This window comes from Hippocampus guttulatus, chromosome 4 (genome assembly GCF_054856545.1).
Source record: "Hippocampus guttulatus isolate MCC_2025c chromosome 4, RoL_Hgut_1.0, whole genome shotgun sequence".
In the NCBI taxonomy this organism is placed as follows: domain Eukaryota; kingdom Metazoa; phylum Chordata; class Actinopteri; order Syngnathiformes; family Syngnathidae; genus Hippocampus; species Hippocampus guttulatus.
This window is the reverse complement of record NC_141264.1, coordinates 26,841,820-26,858,194: the sequence shown is the minus strand read 5'-3', so window position 1 is coordinate 26,858,194 and position 16,375 is coordinate 26,841,820. Positions and strand designations below refer to the sequence as shown.

General features: G+C 52.8%; 3 protein-coding genes across 3 annotated transcripts; all 3 read right to left on the bottom strand.

Moving 5' to 3' along the window:
* Nucleotides 1-1,884: 1,884 nt before the first annotated feature.
* Nucleotides 1,885-3,273, bottom strand: LOC147207042 (shaker-related potassium channel tsha2-like). The gene has a single exon (XM_086108991.1). It carries the CDS (start codon nucleotides 3,271-3,273, stop codon nucleotides 1,885-1,887), a length of 1,389 nt encoding a protein of 462 aa, XP_085965117.1.
* Nucleotides 3,274-6,861: 3,588 nt separating this feature from the next.
* LOC147207041 (galanin receptor 2a) lies at nucleotides 6,862-7,785 on the bottom strand. The gene has a single exon (XM_086108192.1). It carries the CDS (start codon nucleotides 7,783-7,785, stop codon nucleotides 6,862-6,864), a length of 924 nt encoding a protein of 307 aa, XP_085964318.1.
* Nucleotides 7,786-13,060: 5,275 nt separating this feature from the next.
* On the bottom strand, nucleotides 13,061-15,952 carry LOC147207040 (parathyroid hormone-related protein-like). Its single transcript, XM_086109391.1, has 2 exons — nucleotides 15,849-15,952; nucleotides 13,061-14,014 (listed from the first exon to the last, which is right to left on the bottom strand). Exons 1-2 carry the CDS (start codon nucleotides 15,950-15,952, stop codon nucleotides 13,624-13,626), a joined length of 495 nt encoding a protein of 164 aa, XP_085965517.1. The 3' UTR covers nucleotides 13,061-13,623.
* Between the last annotated feature and the right edge of the window lie 423 nt (nucleotides 15,953-16,375).

Sequence of the window (16,375 nt, the reverse complement as noted above, 5' to 3'; positions counted from 1 at the left end):
GTGGGGGGGGGGGGGGTTCTCTTTGCCACCTTCCGCATTCGAAGGCAACCGCTCCAATTGGGATCTTGGCGCTTTTTCACCGCTGAAGGTTTCCCATTGGCGTGACGTCACACGCGCGCCTTTTAGGTGACTTCCAAGTTGGTCTTTGAGCGCGTTCATGTGTGGGTGTCCTGCTGACTCACCGCAAAAAGCCTCGACGAAAACGGCCGGCAAAAAAATGTGCCGGGACGGAACGTCGCTTCCGATGCCGTTTCAAAGTCGATTGGCCCTCTCCCAATTTGGGGCCACTCGCGCCCTGAACTGGAGCTGCATGGGAAGCAATTCCAGGCTCTGCCGCTAGATGGCAGGATGTCTTGCTTTTCAAACGTTGCCGCTCAGAACGAGCTCGTGGGCAGAATCGGAATTTGTTTTGGGGTGACCTTTTTGTTGACGTCACTTTCCTCATCTGCTAATTGACTTTGTGTTACTTGGGCTTGCGCATTTGCTTGTGAAGGACCTGGGCAGAGGGTTTGAACATGGCAACACAGACGCTGAAGGCTGATTGGACACACGCGCCAACATGATGTCCCTCATGCCTGAGCATTTATTTATTAAAAAAGATTAAATTAAGTTCACGTACAGGCTAAAAAAATAAATACTATGTACCAAGACATTTACAAGGGCCATCCTCCACGGCGTGCCCTGAAAGTTCTTGCCCCGCGTGAAGGCAAGCTGCGCCAAAAAGTAGAAAATATTTACAACAATCTTTCAGCCCCCAAAGTTTTTTTTTATCATCCATTTCGGCAAAATTGTCCGATTGTTCTGAGACATGTGAGATGTGAGATGTGAGACATCTCGATGGATCACAAGAAAGTGGCAAGCTTCAGCATCTTTTCCTGTAAAAACACACACACACAGACAAACAAGTGACAAGTGGAAAAATGTTCTGTGGTCTGACGAGTACACTTTTTTTTTTTTTGAGGGGGGGGGCGTCCAAACGGTTCTGGGCGCATAGTTCGAAAGCCGGCACCCGTGCTGGTACGGGGCCACGTCACGGCCGACGGCAACGCACGCAGCCGTGAAGGCGGCGTTCATCCCGAAAGGTACACGGACGCCTGCAGTCCAGACCCGTCGTGGCACACAATCAAGCGTCAAGTCAGTTCTTGTTTTCTATTTGGATCGACTCCACACAATGTTCAAACTTGCATCTCTCTCTCTCTCTCCATGCATCCATCCATTGTCAACACGGCTTATCCGGAACAGGGTCGCGGGGAGCCTATCCCAGCTGACTGTGAGCGGAAGGCGGACGACACCCCGAATCGCTCGAATGGCACATGTCCGGAGACAAACGAGCGCTCACCGCCGCATTGGCGCCGATCTCACGATGCCCGCGCACCAGTCAGGCGAGTGGACTGCCGCGCCATCGGCGCCCCCCCCCCCCCGTCTATATAAAGGACCGGGCCGATGTTGACTCCTGTGGCGCTTGTCCTCATTTGGGGTCACGGGCGAGTCGGAGCCTTTCCCAAGCAATTGTTGGAAGACGCAAGTGGACCGGGCCAAATGCAACGCAAAACATCAATTCTATACTGTGCAAACGGGGCAGAAAGCGGCCCGCAACGGTGCCACAGGGGAGCGCCTAACAACATTTCAAAAAAAACAAAAACAAAACATGCATAGCTGCAGAGTCTGAACCGTACTCGGCTACTCATCGAACTTGGCTCTGAGGCTTGCTGAGGTTATTGTGCCGCAGCTAGTTGAGGGTTTTTTTTTGTTTTCAAAATGGCCGACTACCGAATGCCGAGCCGCACGTACGCGAGGGTTTGCTTTTTTATGCGGGTGAGCGCCTCGGCTCGTCTCGAGGGCGGCAGAGAAAGGAGCGACTCACCCGTTGCCGTCAGACGTCGGTCAGTAGATCTGGATCTGGGTCAGGCTCTCCCGGTCGTCCTCCCGGTAGGACTCGCTTTTGGACAGCGAGCGCTCGCTTCGGAGGGAAACAAAGTCGCCGGACGAGGTCCGCGGCTGTCCGCAGGTCACGTGCACGTACTGCGGGCGATCCTCCTCGTCCTTCTCCCGGTGGTAGAAGTAGTTGAAGTTGGAGACGATGACGGGCACCGGCAGAGCGATGGTGAGCACGCCGGCGATGGCGCACAAGGACCCCACAAACTTGCCCCCCATGGTGCTGGGGCACATATCCCCGTAGCCCACCGTGGTCATGGTCACCACCGCCCACCAGAAGGCGTCGGGGATGCTGGAGAAGCCCGATTCGGGGTCCTCGGCTTCGGCGAAATACACGGAACTGGAGAAGAGGACCACGCCGATGATGAGGAAGAAAATCAAGAGGCCCAGCTCCCGCAGGCTGGCGTGGAGGGTCTGCCCGAGGATCTGAAGACCCTTGGAGTGTCTGGAGAGCTTAAAAATGCGAAAAACGCGGACCAGGCGGATGACCCGCAGGATGGCGAGCGAGGCCGCCTGCTGGCTGCCGCCCTGGTGCTCGGCCAAGTCCAGCCCCAGCGTGATGAAGTAGGGCGCGATGGCCACCACGTCGATGATGTTCATGATGTTCTTGAAGAAGGCCGCCTTGCTGGGGCAGGACAGGAATCTCATGGTGAACTCGAAGGAGAACCACACCACGCAGAGCGTTTCCACCATGAAGAAGGGGTCCGTGAAGGGGCTGCGCGCCTTCCCGTGAGCGCTGCCGTTGGCGCGCGGCTCCTGCGCCGCCGACGCCGGGACCTCCCGGAACTCGGGCAAGGTCTCCAAGCAGAAAATGATGATGGAGATCAGGATCACCATCACCGAGACGATGGCGATGATCCGAGCGGGTCCGGAACTTTCGGGATACTCAAACAGGAGCCAGAGCTGCCTCTGGAACTGGTTGTTCGGCAGCGCTCGCTCCTCCTCCCTCGTCAGACCCTCGTCGTCTCGGAAAAGCTCCACCGTCTCCTCGTCAAATTCGTAGAACTTGATCTCCTCCAGGAAAATATCCACGGGGACGCTCACCGGTCGGCGTAGCCTCCCCCCGGACTGGTAGTAGTACAAGATGGCGTCGAAGCTGGGCCTGTTCCTGTCGAAGAAGTACTCGTTCCTCAGCGGGTCGAAGAAGCGCATGCGTTTGCGGGGATCCCCCAGGAGGGTTCTGGGGAAGCGCGACAGCGTCTTCAGTTGGGTCTCGAAGCGCAGGCCCGAGACGTTGATGACCACCCTCTCGCTGCACTCCTGCTCCTGCGGCTCATCCGCCGCTAAGGGGGCGACCGCCGCGGTCTGGTCGCGGTTCTCCTCGGGCACCGCGGTCATCTTTTCACCCCTTCCCAGGGTCACCTCTCAAGTGTCCTTTCTCATGCGGATCGCGGCAGTTCCCGTCAGGTCCCCGGCGGAAAGGAGCCCGTCGCCGGCACCGCGCCGTCGGATCCGCGCCGTCCTCTCGTCGGATTAGAGCCCGGCCGCGTCGGACGGATCCGCCCCTCGCACAAGCCGCGCCAATGGGCGGAGGCGGCTATCGCGTTCGCACCATTTTAAACCGCGCTGCCCTCCCCAAGTCGGAAGAGCGGATGACGCCGGCCGCCTCCGCTGCCGTCCCTCCGACGCTTCGCTGCGGTCAACGCGGAGGCCGCCGCTTTCCGCGCTCTTTTGATCAAGCCTGCGTCGACTCCGCAGCCGCCCGTTTCCCGTTCGGGTTTGTCCGGACAAGTGACAAATGAGCTCCTCTCCAATTGCGAGCCCCTCATTCATGAAATCACGGCGCTATTCCTGTCGCGAGGGGGAACCCGCCGGTGTCCCCTCGCTCACACTTGAAGAAACAGGAGCGTCGCCAGCGCCACGGTGAGCCAAAAGAAGCTAAAACGCTGCGAGGCGTGAACCCGGCTGCGAGGCCAGTGGAAAATGCTGGCTTGACTGATACTCGAGACGCAGGGGCCACGTCTTCTTCGGGAAGCCCGGGGCCAAAATAACGCTCGCCGTCCGAGCTTTTAGGCTCACCAAAGGGAGCTGAAATTGCGCAGCGCCGGCAGATCCGTCAGATACGTTGACCGCTAAAAGTCGCAGCTCATCGCCCAAGATTGTCCCTGACCAGTTGCTGGATCGGCTCAGCTCGGGACAATCGCGCGGGGCAGTCAGTCAGTCAGTCAGTCAGTGATTCGAAAAGCCATCTCGATTCTTTTCATGTCACCACACATCTTAATCGTCCAATAGGGTGCGCGCGCGCGTGCGCGCTAACAACAATCTCAAGGCGACAGAACAAGAGGGAGTCAAGTGCGGGAGTGATGATGCCAGTGAGTGCATGCAGTTGAGCAAAGGGAGCGTCTGGCTCACGTTGAGCCTCCGTCCCCAAGGAAACCAAAAAAACAAACAAGCCCTGGCACGGACACGTGATTCGGAATCCGGCGCGCGGCAGGCGTGTTAAATTGAGGGCCCTCAGTCACACGCTCATTCCAAAGTTTTGCTTCGCTGTCCATCTGATACTTTTATTTATTTCATGAGGACTTTGACTGAAATGAAACGACGACGTCGCGAGGGGGAACCCGCCGGTGTCCCCTCGCTCACGCCGATCAGTCGGTGGAGTCCAATGCTCCAAAGAGCGCAAAACGTCATAGACGGGCTGGCAAAGTTAGCATCGACGTGACAGTGAATTGAAACAAAAAGCTATTGAAACAGAAAGAGTGCAGCAACACATGCAGACGACATGCAAATAGATGCATTCTTTATCCCCTGTATAGAATCCCCTGTAGCGTGTCGGTTTTGGACACCCCCAGTCTTGTTGGAACACAATATGACCCAGCGGTGTCACTTCTTTGCCACTTTTAGCGTGCTGTCATCGCTTCGGTCGCCGACCCCCTACCCCCACTTTGACGCTGTCGGCTAACGAGGCGCCCGGCGAAAAACAAAACGGCAGGCCCGTCTGAGAGGGGCGGGCTTCCTTGGGATGACCTGGCCATATCCTGGTCACACGCCCGGCCTCCCGGATTAGCCTTCCAGGCTTCGATGAAGCCTCGGACGGTTTTAGCGGATGATGTTGCGCTTGATACGTGCCTGGAGGGAGGAGGGAGGACTAGAGACGGGCAAGGCGGGGGGGGGGGGGGGGGGGTGCGTTTGCAGATGGTTACTTTTGACCTCGTCCGATGCTATTTTTTCCATCTTGCTTTTACTCAAGTGTATTTTGAGTGCACTATAAAACACCCGCCGCTGCATAACAACGTGCTATACGCGGAGCAAAACGAATTCAGACAACAAACAATAAATGAAGAACACAGACAGTAGAAAGCACAAAAAGGGTCCAACTCAAAATCGGGTCTCATGCGGAGTCCAAAGCCAAAGAATAAAAATTACGAGTTTGAAAGATGGCCAGCAAGGGGCCTTTCCCAACGTTTATTTCAAAGAGCGGGAGCGGCGACGGAAAAGGCTCCACGACCTCGGAGCCTTGCTTAGTTCTCGCTAACTCTCATTGTGTCCGGTCACCTGAGGGATTTGGAGCTTGGGGGAGGGGGGGGGCCGTAAGGTGGGGCCGGGCCATTTCAAGATAAATGGAAAACGAAGAGAGTCGGAGTGAGGCGCTCCCTCCTATGAGCTCCAGTGAAGGAGGCGGGCGGCGGCATTCGGGACCAACTGTGGACGCCGAATGGAGGATCGTCTGATTCCAAAGTCAAGCGCATGATGACGATCCAGCCGAGGTGCGACAAAGGAACCAATGACGGCTTCAAAGTGCTCACCGGAGAAAGGGGAGGCAGTCGCAGATACAGTGTGTGTGTTTTTGAGTGCCCCCCCTGCCCCACCCTGCTAAGTCCACCAGTGTAGCAGCCAAATTTCGGAGTTGACCGGTAAGAGTCCCAGCTGTGTTCTTTTTGCACAAACAGCTGTTTCAGCTGAAGTCCGAGGTGCACATCTCGCATTCAGCGGGTAAGACGTCATGCGGTCGCAATTGCTCTCGATGACACGGCGCTGAACATCGACACTCTTTCCAAAAGGAGGGATTTGGCCGGGCCGACGCTGCGTGTTGTATTTTCAGCTTTCCGCGGCGCTGTAACCCGACGCCGTCCGAAGGCAGCGACTTTGAGGGAGTCCTATAAATAAAGCGGCCACACGCGGCGGCGCGATGAGTTCACGGCAGCGGCGGCACGTGTGGCCGCAACTATTTTTCTGCCACTCGCTCCAAGAGCGGCGTGTCAAGAATGCGGTCTCGCGGGGAAGCCGCAGACTTCGCTTGACATTTTGCGCAGGGGGGCTTTGAACGCAAATTTGCTCGCGAGCGAGCGCCGCTGGTTTTGGGCGTGGGCGGGAGGAGCGTTGGCCGCGAACGCAGGCTGGCTCGCGGGCACGTCGGCCTCGGTTATATTTGACAGCGGTGACTTTCAATTTTGAGCCAGTTAGCACCGGCAAGGACTTGTTTGCTTTGCTTGCCGTCGAGCGACGCAGCCGTGACTTGACGAGTAGGAAGGTTGCAATACGCAAATTGTCACAGCCTCGCTGTTCGACGGCGGACTGTTAGCTTTGCATCCTTTTTTTTTTTGTCTAAAATTAGAAAGGTTGTGTCACTCATCTAAATTGAAAAGGCATACACTGAACCGCTGTTTGTCACGGGGGTGCTATGCTAACCCGTGAGAGGGTTGGAAAGTAGCAGTCGATTCCGCTTCCGCTGGAAAAATGTCAGGAAAAGCCTCCTAGAACACTCGGGGATGTACGGGCGGTTGATGGGCGGCTCTTTTAAACGGTGACGTCTGCAAAAGGTGCCGACGCCTCCGCCGGTGATAAGGTGTGCACACTTTTGCAAAAAGACTTTCCCAATCGTACTCGGTTCTTTACATCTGGTGGAGTGACTCGGCAAAGGAGGTCCTTGCCTCTGAACTGTCCGGCGGTTGAAGGAGCGGCAAATAAGAGTTCCAAAGACCGGGTCTAAAAACTGTCCGCCGAGAGACTGATGACCTGCGGCCGCACTCTGTTGCGGTGGCGTCCGAAGAGCCGGGCCGCCGTCCTGCGGCGGTAGCGCTTGGCCAGCAGCACGTAGAGCACGGGGTTGACGCACGGGTGCAGGTATTGCAGGACCGTGCAGACGAAGTAGAAGATCTCCCAGGCGCCCCCGTGGCGGTAGAGGCCCAGGTAGACGCACAGCTCCAGGACGTAGCCGGGCAGCCAGCACGCCGAGAAGGTGGCGGCGGCCAGGAACACCATCAGCGAGGCCCGCCGCGTGTTGCGGGCGCCCGACGCCGACATGGGCGGACTCTTGTGGAGAAACAGAGCCAGGCGGACGTAGTTGAAGGCGATGACCAGCATGGGGATGAAGTAGAGGAGCACAAACTGGCTCAGGACCACTTGGTAGTGATGCTCCTGGATGGTGGGCAGGCAGAAGGTGAAGCCGACCAGGCCGGGGCTCAGGCTCTCCTTGGTGGCGAACATGCGCAGGGGCAGGCTGATAACGAAGCTCAGGGCCCAGACCAGCACGAACATGACGACCACCAGGTCGGCGGCCGGAGGCCGGTAGGGGTTGGTGATGATCATGGCGCGAGCCGCCGACACGGCGCACAGCGAGTAGGTGCTGGCCGCCAGGCCGAAGGCCAGCAGGAACTGGTAGACCTTGCAGGACACCTCGTCCGTGGGCCACGAGTGGCTGACGGCCGAGTGCAGGGTGAAGGGGATGAGCAGCAGGGTGAGGAAGTCGGCCAGAGACATGCTGAGCAGCAGGAGGTCCAGCTGGTTCTTGCGCAGCGACTTGGACTTGGCGAACAAGGAGAAGACCAGCAGGTTGGCCCCCAGTCCCACGCCCAGGATCACGCCGCACGTGCAGGCGAACACCAGACTGTAGGTGTTGGCAACGCCCATGGCCTTTCAAAGGGACACCCGCGGACCTTTCCCAATGATCTGAAGCAATCGATGCCGGGATCCTTCCAGGTGGCGGAGCCTGATTGGGGAAATAAAATGCTTGCGTTTGGGCTCCAAATGGGTTCCTATTCCCTCCCAGAAATGCAAATGAATCCAGCCCAACCTCTGCGTAGGATTGAGAAACAAAAGACCAGTCTTGGTCTCAAGACTGCATTTCGAAAGTCTCGGTCTTGTCTTGGACTGGACGGATTCGGGTTTTTCCGTCAAGACCGCTCTGGACCGGCACTGATCGACTTCATGCATGTAATAACTTCAAGCGGCGTTGCGACGGATTTCTTGTCACCGTGTTTTTGGCCGTCACATAATGGTGAAAAGGACCTCTGCTCTCTTCTCATGGCTTTGATGTATGCCTCGATCTCGTCCCGGTCTTGGTTTTGCTGCAGTCTCGGCTTGTCTCCGTCTCGGTCTCGACTGGATCTCGATTGCTAAAAACCCCGGCCTGGTCTTGGTCTCGTAGAGCTGCGTGAGGCTGGAGCGAGTCTTGGTTTGTGCGTTCCTGCGCCCGAGGCCACCTGCGGGCGAGGAGGATAAATCCAGCGGATGTCGTGACGGCTGTACAGAGACGACGGCAAGAAAGCGCCCGGTGCGCGGCCGGCGATGCGGCTCCACGAGCCACGGCGCCGTACGGCAGGATTGGGCGACCTCTCAAACTGATTCCCGCCTACTAAACCCGTGTTTTGCCGGTGCCTCCCATTCTTGACCGACTCTTCCCACCCGCCTCGCCCGATGCATTTACATCTCTAACCGCGCTTCAGCACGCCGCCCCATCGACTGACATGATCAACGGGTCGAAATTGGAGCGAAATATTCCAGCGCCTTCTGTCTCGTTAGCTTCCTGAGTCACACAGGAACATTTTGGGAAACTTTTTTTGATACTTTTGGAAGAACATTTGGTTTTTTTTTGTGAACAGAAAGTGAACATGACTTCGGCTGACAATATTAAAAACAACACCCACCTTTTCATCATCATCATCATCATCCCGTAATGGAAAGCCGTATTTTGTTGCTTCCTCCTTCCTCATTGCGGCAACGACAAATTGTCGCGACGCATCCTTGTCGGCCTGGCAAGGTGGCAGCTTCTCCTCTCCTCTCCTCGCCAGCCGCGGCTCAGCGTGTGATTGCTCAAAATGCGGACGAGCAAACATCACTCGGCTCCCATTCATTCCGCTTGAGTGACTTGAAAGAGGAAAGGGCCAAAGAGCAGCTGCTGGGAGGAAGGACAACCACCTCCTTCTCATTCTCCTTCGTGTTGAGCCTCTCCAACACTTTATCGAATATTCTCATATATATATAGACATATATACACAGTACATATATATATATATATATATATGTAGATATATATATCTATATATATATACAGTCAAACCTCGGTTTTCGACCATAATCCATTCCAGAAGGCTGTTCGAAAACTGAAACCATGTTTCCCATTATAATCAATGTATTCTTTAAAAATCCGTTCCAGGTCTGGAAAATGACTTTTTAAAAAGCATTTTTTCAACATAAACTGTATACACGTGTAATAAGAGAACAGGTAACAACAAACTACAAATATTTTGTACGTTTTATTTTTTACCAATTTTAATATAAACATTGACATTGTACCATAAACATTGAAGTAACATCTCTCTCTCTCTCTCTCATCACGACAATTGTAGATGACATTCTTTTACACCTTGAATTTATAAACCCTAAAGTAATGGTTGTAACTATGGACGCTCTGTCTGCTGCGGTACGAGGTAACATTATTAAATGTTTGAATGGTGCGCACATTGATTTGCCAGTCAAAGTTGGCTGGAGCAGGTTTGTGTTCTGGTGAAACACACACACACACTCACACACTCCCTCCAGAGCCCTTCATTGATTGTCATTTTTATTTCTTGCCTCCTCATTCTGGCATTTGATTGATTTTTCGTCCTTTATCAGCGTTTTACGATTGCACGTCATCTAATGGCGCACCGAATGCAGCCGAGCGTCAGGCCTTCCCCGTCCGCCCCCCTCCTGTTTTCAGCTTCAGGAGCGAAGAAAACAACAACGCAAAACGGGGTCGTTTTATTTTGGGAGTTTCAGTCAGACACGCGCCGCCGTCGACTGTTGTTGAAGAGCCATTTCAAACAACTCCAAACATAGCGATCACTTTTCCGCGCACAAGTGAATGGACATCTCATTCATATGTTCCGGCCTTCCCGGAAAACCCAACAAAAAATGTTTGGAATATGTTTTCTTGTGAACAAGGAGAACACGACTGTATAATAGTGCACTTTATAACAACGTATGCAACTGACATAACAAAAGACAATGCAAGGGGAAGAACCCCCCCCCCCCCCCCATCTTTGTCACATTGATTTTTGCTTCATTTCACGTGTGCCCCTGCGGTGTACTCGTGTGATTGATTGATTGAGGATATAAACCCACGAAAATCGAAAAAGAAAAACGGAAAAGATTGTCAATGCATAGATGAGCCAGTTCAGTTCACGTTCAAAGGAAGAAATTTGAAAAATGTCCCTCCATGTCGCTAACATGGAGGGACATGTCGTTAGCCCCGCCCCTCGGCATGACGCAGGGCGGTGACGGCACACCCACGGCCACCGTCCATCGACTTGTTAAGTTACGATACAGTTTGGCTTCTTCAAAAATGAGGGAAAAAAAAGGACTAATCAAGTCTTCATTATAATTTTAATCATCGTTCTCGCTAAGTCGAGATGTAGTCATTCAAAAGCTCTTTACTTGATTTTTGAAACAGAGTCTAAGCGACATTTGAATTCTATTATGGTTTCCAAAAACAAGAAAGCTGTTAAAACTCTGACTTTATGCTCGTTTGAAATCCCCTGGCTCTCCTTTTTGTTTATCTTTCTTCACACCGTGTATGTAGAAATAACGGTGGCGGGCCGTGCATTTCAACCTTCGGCCTTCAGCGACGTCACATACACGAATACAAAACAATATCGGCTCGTCGGGCAGCACTTCATTTCAGGAGCATTTAAAACCATCAAGTATGCATTCACAATTAAGAGCAGGATATTGTCCAGAATAAAAAGATTGAAAAAATACTCAATAAAATGCCACCCAAATAACGCTGTGTGATCATAAACAAGTCTGTCCAATAAATTGCGCGATGTCGCAGTTTCATATACGACACCAACCACACAACAACAAAACAAACTATTCTTTGAAACTAAAATGAACAGATCATTTGCATTTTGCGAATAGGCTATACGACAGCAAATAACTGAAGATGTTGAACAGCTGAGATTGAACAAATTTTAAGATAAGATAAGATAAGAAAACCTTTATTCGTCTCGCAATGGAGAAATTCCCAATTCACAGCAGCAAAGTTATGAAAGGAAGAAGTAGAACAACAAAATATAGGAGCTGCTGGAAAGGCGGCCACTCTCGCGGCGCCATTTTGAAGTCAAAATAACACAACACAACATTAGTGCACGATGCTGACTACAATGCGCCATTAGAAATTGCAGGTGAGCTGATTTATTTGATCCATTTTTTGTATCTTTGTCATTTTATTTCGTGACCATTTATACTAACGAAATAAAATAAGAAGAAGAAATGTCAAATAAAATTCGTTTACTCACCAATGTAGCGCCTGTTCACTGAGCCGCAGATCTACGCGAGTGTCCCCAAACGTTTTGAAACGCACCGTAGCTTGTAAGTGCCCGGCCGTGCTCCGATGTTTCCTTGCTGCCTTGGTAAAACAACTTCAATGGGTAAATCCAGCGCAAGGTCCGCCTTGAAAATTGTGTGGAAAGTAGTCCTGGAACCAGATCAACGTCTTCTACCTTCGGCCATTTTGGGTCAAAATGCAGCAACAGCTCCCTCTAGCAGGCGCTCATCCAATCACCGAACGCGCACGTCCGGTGTCGACGTAAGGTCGGGGCAGACTCGTGATCTGATTGGCTTCATTTACAGCGCACAGGGAGGGACCTGCTCTGTTTAATCTGAAGGCCCCGAGCAAGCATAGTTTACCTGGCAACACAAGCTAGCTGAAATAGGATTGGTTAAAAACTCTACCATAATAAAGAAGTCATTTATGTTCTTTAAAATAAGCCACTCGACTAAGTGGAAATTATATGACGTAAAGAATACAGAGAATCATTTTGTTGACATATTTATGAAAATAAAATAACAAATGAAATGTATGTTATTCTCAGAAAAGTAAATTTAATCAATTTACTTTTGTTTAAATTGATTAAATTTACTTTTCTGAGAATGTTTAGGCCAGCACAGAAGGCCTTGCTGGCCCTGACGGAACGCCACTGATAAATAACTTGTTCGTTGAGTTTTCTGTGATTTGTAATTGAACTTGATCAATAAAGACTGTCGTTCAAATACTTGGCGATCTACGTCACTTCCGGGAGACTTCCGGCCTGCCATGCTCATTCCATAAAAGGACGGGCTTTCTTCGAGTAGCGCCCACACAAATACATCAAAACGAAATCGCCTACAAGTTCATAGTACAACATAATATTGCCGGAGTAATAAGCGCCGAGTATTTTCTCTCATTTCATTTCTTCCAAAAGTATCTGCGCTTGTTCAAAGCTGACGTTCGCGGGCGCCTGTCGGAACCGAAACGCCCGAGAAGCCATTTTCAGTTTCCTACCGTTCATAATGTCGGAAGAAATGATCTCCAAATACAAGACAGCTCAAAGGGACTTTTCTAAAGCGGTAGCTGCAGACGAAAAGCACAAGAAAGTCCTTCGGAGTACAGATTTAATGCTTGATAATAACTGGACACATGTACATGAAGCTCTCAGTGCAAGTCAAAGAACATTAAAACGGCTGCGTTCTATAAAAATAAACTGTAGCGCCATGAGAGTGGGTTGACGAGGCATCCAATAAATTACATCCACGAGAAATGTTTTGGGGGGGGCCGACAAAAAAAAAAAAAGAATGAATGAAAGAAAGAAAGCGGGACCGTGGAGACAACATCATGGACCACAAAAGAACATGGACATGGCATAAGCTAAAGTGCATGATGGGATTCAGTCAGCAGCGCCACAATACATTCACCAAATAAATAGACACTTTCAAGATGAAATAAATTATGGCTGGCGGCGCAGCAGGAGCCAATGGATTCAGTCGACAGTTTGTGAAGCCGCTCCAAATAAATATGGAAGCGCGAGGTGTTGCTGGCCAGAAAACGCCCCCCCCCCCCCCCGACACACACACCCAAAAATAAAAACAAAGCCAAATTCTCGTCGAAAAGCCGAGCCGCCCGGGAGGGGAGCCCTGCTTTGTGTCTTGCGGGTGGAGCCCGCGATCGGAGTCTCGGGACCCGAGGTGGAATTCATGTCACCTGACCAAACGCACCGTTGGACTTGCCCACAAAATGTTCCGAACACACCGAAATGCGGAATGACATTCCTCATCACTATCGAACGGGTTTTACGCTCACAATCGACCGAGCGCTTTCCTCGCCGCGCGGCAGAATCGTTCCCGAGGGCAATCTGCGGAAGAGTTTTGATGGTGGCGCTTATGGCGTCACGGCTCGGAAGGCGGGACGCATATGCAAATCGGGCCCGGGTATTTTTGCTAAGTGTGCGTCCCGCGTTAAACATCAAAATGATTCAAACAGAACATACGCATTGGGATTTGTTGCGAAGACGCAACGTGACATCGTAAGTACTGAACGGGCACGATCCCCCGCCCCGGGGGATCTCAGGATCATCTTTCAGAGACACCCGAAGAATCGGGCCTTTGACAAGAGGGAAAGCGCTGAAATGGGGGCCCATGGCGGGCCACCGCGGGGCCTCCGGCGTCAGGTCAGTCTGGAGTCGGGACGGAGCGGCTCCTCCTGCGCTTCCTGTCGCCTTCCCTGCGCCGGCCCAGCCTGGCCTTTTTTTTCCTCTTGGTGGCCACCTTGAGCGGCTGGTCTTTGTAGGCCGACGCCTTGTGGGTCTCCTGCGGCAGCACGGGGCCTTCGCGCTCCGGCCCGAACCTGTGGGCCAGGTCCTTGGTGGCCTCGGGGGGCTTCTGGCGGAGGTCGTTGCCGCTGAAGTCGGGCGAGGCCCCGCCCCCGCCGTGCGCGAGCGGCGCCCGCTCCTCGGCCGTGTGCACCTCCTCCAGGAGCTCCTGCAGCCACAGGCGACGCTTCAGCTCCTGCATGCTGCGGCCTTTGTCGTGCATCAGCTGGGCGTGGCTCACCGAGCGCCGCCTGCCGGCAGAGGGCGACGACCTTGTTAACTCAACGTCGGCGCGGACCGAACGGTCGCGGCGGAGATTCGGCGCGTCGGCGGTTACTCGGTCGCGCCGAACTCAATTCGCTCTGCCGTTCGGAGTCATTCGTCTTCTCCGATGGAGTTTTGGAGTTTTCGTGCCTTTACTTGGAAACGACACCTCATCGAGAAGCACGACGCACCAAATTCAGCCGCGCTCGAAAGGCAAGTCCCATTTCAAAAAGCGCGAACCCTGCGACCTACAAGAGTCCATTTGTATTTCTCTGGCCCCGGTTAGCCACGCGCTACCTTGGCAAAAAGGCGAATACCAATGAGAATTTCTCTTTTCCTTTGCGTGGCGCTCGTGCCGAGAAGAGGCCAAATCAAAAATGCGTGAACGAGCTATCAAAAGAACGTCGCTTTGAGAACATTTTGACCCCCCCCCCCCCCAACCGTAACGGGGAGAAGAAAACCATTTTGCCAGCTTCTATTCGGTGTCGTCTCAAAAAAGTGGGAGGAAAACGCGTTGCTTCTCCAAAGCGGTGGCATCACATTTTTGGAGTGCCTGAACATCGAAGCGCAACGTGAAAGACGCAGCCGACTTTGCTTCAGGACGGCTTAATAATATAATAATAATAATAATACATTTTATTTATAAGCGCCTTTCAAGACACCCAAGGACACTTTACAATAACAAAAAACACAAAACAATACGGGTTGAGCAGCGGCAGCCAAAACGCGCCAGCGTTCACTCAACCCGAAAGTCAGAAAGACAAGGGAGGGAGAGGGGGAGAAAAAAACCCCACGCTCGAACTACCCTCATTTGAGGATAATTTGAGTGAGGCAAAAAACTCCTGCACAAGCATATATATACGATAATGTTCAAGGAGAGAAGGAAGGAGGCCGAAGAGGATTCCGGTCCGCCCCGTTGCGCTCTCGAACGTGTCCACAATCGGCTTATTCAGAAATGTAGGAGCCGGTGGAGAGTCCTGACGAAGAAGACCCAACAAGGCTCCTCTTTCCATTTGCTCAACGGACAGCGAGCACGAGCCCCCCCCCCCCCCCCCCCCCGCGCAGGCGCATTTTTCTCCCGCTCCAGGTCGAAACCCCAAAGTGAAGTTTTTCATGTCTAGACTTGCCATTTGCCTATTTTGAAAACCCCTTCTTCAAAACAAGGAGAGATTTGCTATTTCGTCCTTGTTTATGGCGGTTAATGGGGACCAAAACCACCCGCGATAAACAAAAATCCGTGAAGTAGCGACCCCCCCCCCACCCCCGTATAGGTACATGTACATGTGTATGAGGATAAAAAATATTTACAAGGACGTAGGAGTAAATTTTGTAGTCATTCACATGACTTAATGCTATATACTAATAGATGTAAAAATGGATAAGTTAGGTGAGTGTATGAATAACAAAATACAGTCAACACAGTATACGTGTAGTACTGCATATGTTGCTCTATGTGACTCGCTGTTGTTTTGCTGACTTTCGCTGCTTCTCGCGGACCGTTTGCGGACTTGATTTCTTTTTTTTTTTTAAATGAATATGTTTGAAAAAATCCGCGATGCACCGAAGCTGCGATAAACGAACCGCGAAATAGCGAGGGATCACGGTAGTCGCTTCCCAGCGCGGCCAAGTTCCGCTCCGAACAGCAGAGGGTAGCAAAAGCCCAAAATAACCGCCCGAGAATGTTTCCGCTCCATCGGGAGCCACTCGGATTCTTGGTTTTGACACATCAACCAAAAGAGAGCGAGAGCGAGAGCGAGCGGGCGAAACAAGGCAAGTCACGGCCCGCGGCGCCCGGGGCCGGACTCGCTCCGGACAACTCACGTTCTGCCCCCGAGCGCGTCCGCCGTCCTCCCGTAAGGCGCGACCGGCGAGCACAGCAAGAAGACGGCCAGACTCCAGTGACGAAGCAGCACGGCGGAGCGCATCCTCTCCCACCCCGAGAACTGCAAAACACGGCGGGCGCTTCGGTTAGCGGAGCCTCCGCGGGCCACCCGGGCGGCGGGTGAGAAGAGAGCGACCCGCCGCTACTCACGTGCGACTTTGGACGAGCGGGGGAAAGGTCCGGACCGGGTAGCTCCCGAAGACGACGTCTCGCTCGGAAAACAAGGTGGAATTATTTGGGCCGATACGAAGCAGAAGCGGCCGCCTTACGAGTTGCGCGCGGATCCATTGGCGGGGAGGCGGCCCGCGGGGGAAATCCCCCGCCAGTCCTTTCCATTCATTTGCCTCCCGACAGGGGGGAGCGGGGCTATTTATTTCTGCCCGATGTCCCAATTTAAAAAAAAAAAAAAAAAAAGGCAGGCCCAAGATAGTCACACGGCAGCAGGAGCGCTGGAAACTGCGGGGCC